Source organism: Colossoma macropomum, unplaced genomic scaffold (genome assembly GCF_904425465.1).
Source record: "Colossoma macropomum unplaced genomic scaffold, Colossoma_macropomum, whole genome shotgun sequence".
Taxonomy (NCBI): Eukaryota; Metazoa; Chordata; class Actinopteri; order Characiformes; family Serrasalmidae; genus Colossoma; species Colossoma macropomum.
This window is the reverse complement of record NW_023495747.1, coordinates 127,501-133,000: the sequence shown is the minus strand read 5'-3', so window position 1 is coordinate 133,000 and position 5,500 is coordinate 127,501. Positions and strand designations below refer to the sequence as shown.

General features: G+C 45.5%; 1 protein-coding gene across 1 annotated transcript in view; it reads right to left on the bottom strand.

Moving 5' to 3' along the window:
- Positions 1-1,322: 1,322 nt before the first annotated feature.
- LOC118802917 (cyclin-dependent kinase-like 2) overlaps positions 1,323-5,500 on the bottom strand; it is a 15,729-nt gene continuing 11,551 nt past the window's right edge. Inside the window, exons 9-12 of the mRNA XM_036563346.1 lie at positions 4,168-4,433; positions 3,316-3,406; positions 2,505-2,643; positions 1,323-1,493 (exon numbers count right to left, since the gene is read on the bottom strand). Coding sequence (XP_036419239.1) covers positions 1,417-1,493; positions 2,505-2,643; positions 3,316-3,406; positions 4,168-4,433 — 573 coding nt within the window. The 3' untranslated portion in view covers positions 1,323-1,416. The remainder of the gene's footprint in view (positions 1,494-2,504; positions 2,644-3,315; positions 3,407-4,167; positions 4,434-5,500) is intronic.

Here is a 5,500-nt window from a genome sequence, read left to right as displayed (position 1 = left end):
AAATGGTTCAGATGTCTTTACAGTGGTGGTGATGGGAACCAGGGGTCGCCATGACTACAACACAAATATAGACATTTTATTTACTATCCAGAACCACCAGTGAACCTACACGAGTCTTCTGAGTTTATATGGAATGTTGATGATGAAAATAGTGGAAAATCTGAAATAATAAGTTTTCTTTGGGGACTATTTTGCCTCACAGCGCCCTGCATGTATCCCTCCACCATGAATGGAGTTTAAGTTCTCTAAACTATCATAAAACAGTGTCTCAGTCATCAGGCAGTGAATTCATAACCATTTACTGTAGGAACTTTCTGTGAGGGAGCTTTTAGAGGTGGACGTCTGGTTCCTATCACCACCACTGTGAACAGTTCTGACTCGGTAAGTTTATCTAGAACAGAGCGTTTCACACCAAACCACTCTGAACCACTCTGAACCGCTCTGATTACGTCTTAACTTAATTATGCAGACAATTGAAACATCAGTGGAGTTTCCCTTTAAGCTGTCCTAATCACATTAATCACACTAGACCTTTGCAGTATGTGTCACCTTGTGAAATGGGAGTGACTAAAACTGGGCCAGACTAAATGCTAGTAAGCTAGCTAACCTGCTAACCATAAACAATGACACAAAAGAGAACAAACCTCACAGCAGTGCAGTTCTACAGACTAATCTGTACTACAGTGTAGATTATACTGCTGTGGCCGGCAGCAGTGGGATGATTTGTGTGTAGCTGCAGTTAGCCAAGCAGCTAGCATAGCAAGCTGGCTAACTCATGTACCCTAAACAGTAAAAAAAAAGAAAGTGAACACAATTATATCAAAATCGTTATATCTGACAATTATAAACACACAAACTATTATACAGGTGGAGACGAAATGATGGGCCCATTAAGAGCCCATGAATCACGGATATTCGCTATTCAGAAATGCTAATGTTGTTAATGATGAATTAAAGTGAATAAGCGCTATAAAATGAGATGCACTTTGTTGCTGTTTTAGTATGTTTGGCTTTTAAAGTGGTTGTTCTGAAAGATGAAACTCAAGTCAAAAGTCTCTGCCCTATAAATTATATACAAACTAAGAAGGTGAGACATTAAGGAAAACTGGCGAGCTGCGTATAATAAATGATAAATAATATATAATGAAAATAATTAATAAGTGTACGCAGCATAAATGTGTGGTCTGCCAGTCCAGGCCCTGCTGGAAATTTGTAAAAAGATGTGCAGACAGACTGGGAGATGATTTTCTCTGAGTCAGAGGTGGTAAACCTGTGCTGTAGTGCCACCTAATGGTGAACACCAGCATGAATGAGCAGTCTAAGAGTGCAGCACATTTATTGATGAGAATCTGATGCTGGGTTATGATCTACAGTGCGCCTGCTGGTTTTAGATCCATGTGTGTGTGTGTTTGTGTATTATGTGTTTCTGTCCAGGTGCAGCTCTGCTGCAGTGATGGAGGGAATCTTGGTGTCTTTCTTTTTGCTGTGTTTCCCTACAAGAAAACAAAAACAGAGAAGAGAAAACAATAAACAACGTAAGAGACGGACAGTTATTTTTATACAATGTCAGGATACACAATATGTCCCACACATATTATACACACTCACTGAGCACTTTATTAGGAACACCTCCCTGCATTTACACTCACTGTCCACTTCATCAGCTCCACTGACCGTATAGTTTCACTCTGTAGTTCTACAGTTACAGACTGTAGTCCATCTGTTTCTCTGCCTACTTTGTTACCCTGTTCTTCAGTGGTCAGGACGCCCACAGACCCCCAGAGAGGTACTATTTAGGTGGGGGGTCATTCTCAGTAATGACACTAATGTGGTAGTGGTGTGTTAGTGTGTGTTGTGCTAGTACGAGTGGATCAGACACAGCAGTGCTGCTGGAGTTTTTAAACACTGTGGCCACTCACTGTCCACTTTATTAGACCATCCTACCTTGTCAGTCCACCTTGTAGATGTAAAGTCAGAGACGATAGCTCATCTGCTGCTGCACAGTTTGTGTTGGTCATCCTCTAGTTCTTCATCAGTGGTCACAGGACGCTGCCCACAGGACGCTGTTGGCTGGATATTTTTGGTTGGTGGACTATTCTCAGTCCAGCAGTGACACTGAGGTGTTTAAAAACTCCAGCAGCACTGCTGTGTCTGATCCACTCAGACCAGCACAACACACACTAACACACCACCACCACGTCAGTGTCAGTCTGTAATTGCTATATGGTCAGCAGAGCTGATAACACAGACGGTGAGTGTAGAAACAAGGAGGTGTTCCTAATAAAGTGCTCGGTGAGTGTATGTAAGTATCTATATGTAATAATAATCAGAGTCACAGTAATAATTTCACAGAATCTGCTCTGTTTTAAAAATGAAGCAGGGTTTTTGTGTAAAGCCCTCAGGACACTGTGCTGGTCCTGTATGCGAGTCATGATTTCCTCTGGTTTCACTGTAAAGTCATTTCTGCACTGACAGTGATCAGGAACAGGCGCACTGCTGTTTACCGTCTGCTCTGTGCTCTGGTAGGAGGGTGTTACGCAGTTCAGGGAAGCGTATCTCTCCTCTTCTCCTCCCAGCATTCCCTGCTGCATTCCGTTTGCAGTGGAATGATCTCTCTGGAGCCAATCCCCACTCTGGCGCTACCTAGAGGATCAGAGGAGTAACAGCCAATCAGCTCATGACATGGGCACTGACAGCCAATCAAATCACAGCACAGCCACTTACAGCCAATCAGCTCACAGCAAAGCCACTTACAGCCAGTCAGCTCTCAACATGGTCACTTATCAGCTCTTAGCACAGAAATTGACAGCCAGTGCAACCACAGCACATCCACTGACAGCCAATCAGATCACAGCATAGCCACTTACAGCCAGTCAGCTCTCAACATAGTCACTTACAGCCAATCAGATCACAGCACAGCTACTTAAGCAGATCAGCTCACAGCACAGCCAATCAGCTCTCAGCACAGCCTTTTATAGCTAATCAGCTCACAGCACAGCCTTTTATAGCCAATCAGCTCTCAGCACAGCCTTTTATAGCCAATCAGCTCACAGCACAGCCTTTTATAACCAATCAGGTCACAGCACAGCCTTTTATAACCAATCAGCTCTCAGCACAGCCTTTTATAGCCAATCAGCTCTCAGCACAGCCTTTTATAGCCAATCAGCTCTCAGCACAGCCTTTTATAGCCAATCAGCTCTCAGCACAGTCACTTGAGTAATGTGAGTCTCACAGCAGATGGAAGATCAGGAAAGTGCAGATTTCAGGACTTCAGGACTTTAAGACGTCAGGACTTTATGCAGGTAGGGAGCTCACCTGTACTGCAGGAGCTGCTGCAGCGTGATTGGACAGAGACTGCTGGGAGAATCTGTTACACACGTTCACGTTTCTCTTCTTCTCAACAGACCTTCAGACAAACACACAATGAAGGTGAGATCAGACAGACCTTCAGACAAACACACAATGAAGGTGAGATCAGACAGACCTTCAGACAAACACACAATGAAGGTGAGATCAGACAGACCTTCAAACAAACACACGATGAAGATGAGATCAGACAGACCTTCAAACAAACACACGATGAAGATGAGATCAGACTTTCAGTGCTGATGATGTTTGTCTGATAAAACAGTGGAGCTGGTCCTCAGTGCAGCGCTAGCAGCACAGGCCTTTAAACAGTTACCACTTCAGGACTCTAGGGGGCACTGTTATTCTGTTACAGACATGGAGAGGAGCTCATGTTCATGTGTTTACCGTAAACATTGCTCCGCCCAGGCAAATCTGACACATGAACATCATTAATTAATCCTGATTTCTGTAGCACATTTACTATATTTACCTATTCTATCATTTATTCTGACAGTGTTCTGATTTTTTCAGGATACTATTCATACTTTAAATTCAACATCAGAATATTTATGTTGCTGTTATGAAAAACTGCTGTATATTGTAAATATCGTTACAGCTGAATGAAAATCCTGTTAATTTTAATGTACATTAATGTATGTAAATGTGGAGCGTTTCTATTGGCCCATTCATCAGGAAACGTTCACACAATGTAAAAAAAAGATGTAAAATATTTTACCCCTTCATACAGAACAGAACGAGTAACCAATCATTATCAGCTTTAAGCGATATGTGTGACATGGTACTGGAGTGTGTTGTTACCTGAGGCTGACTGTGGTCAGTGAGGGTCCCGTGGCCGTGCTGGCTGCAGTAGTAGTGATGGTCAGGGGGCTGTTGGTCAGGGGCGGTATCCCAGGGGCGAGGCAGTTTTTGAGGGGCAGTTCTGGGGGTCTGGAGGCTGTCGATGTCTCGCTGTATGTGTATGAATCCTCCGGACTGTGTTTAGAGGTGTGGGTGGTCTCTCCCCCCTCAGGTCCGGCTCTGAGCAGGTACGTCTGTGGCCTGTTTTGGTCATTAAGTCCAGCGTCCTGCAGCAGAGTCAAACCCCAGTGCACAGGCTGAGTGGGTGGGCTGAACTACCATAGGCTGAATGGGTGGGGCTAAACTGCTGTGGGCTGAATGGGAAGGGCTACACTGAATGGGTGGGGCTAAACTACTGTAGGCTGAATGGGTGCGGCTAAAGTGCTGTAGGCTGAGTGGGTGGGGCTACAGTGCTATAGGCTGAAAGTGTGTGGCCAAACTGCTGTAGGCTGAAAGGGTGGGGCTAAACATCTGTAGGCTGAAAGGGAGGGGCTACACTGAATGGGTACGGCTAAACTGCTGTAGACTGAATGGGTGGGGCTAAACATCTGTAGGCTGAAAGGGAGGGGCTAAACTGAATGGGTGGGGCTTAACTGCTGTAGGCTGAAAGGGAGGGGCTACACTGAATGGGTGGGGCTAAACTGCTGTAGGCTAAATGGATGGGACTAAACTGAATGGGTGGGGCTAAACTGCTGTAGGCTAAATGGATGGGACTAAACTGAATGGGTGGGGCTTAACTGCTGTAGGCTGAAAGGGAGGGGCTACACTGAATGGGTGGGGCTAAACTGCTGTAGGCTGAAAGGGAAGGGCTACACTGAATGGGTGGGGCTAAACTGCTGTGGGCTGAATGGGTGGGGCTAAACTGCTGTAGGCTGAAAGGGAAGGGCTACACTGAATGGGTGGGGCTAAACTGCTGTGGGCTGAATGGTGGGGCTAAACTGCTGTAGGCTAAATGGATGGGACTAAACTGAATGGGTGGGGCTTAACTGCTGTAGGCTAAATGGATGGGACTAAACTGAATGGGTGGGGCTTAACTGCTGTAGGCTGAAAGGGAGGGGCTACACTGAATGGGTGGGGCTTAACTGCTGTAGGCTGAAAGGGAGGGGCTACACTGAAAGGGTGCGGCTAAACTGCTGTAAGCTGAATGGGTGGGGCTAAACTGAATGGGTGGGGCTAAACTGCTGTAAAATGAATAGGTGGAGCTAAACTGAACGGGCGGGGCTAAACTGCTGTAAGCTGAATGGGTGGGGCTAAACTGAATGGGTGGGGCTAAACTGCTGTAACATGAATAGGT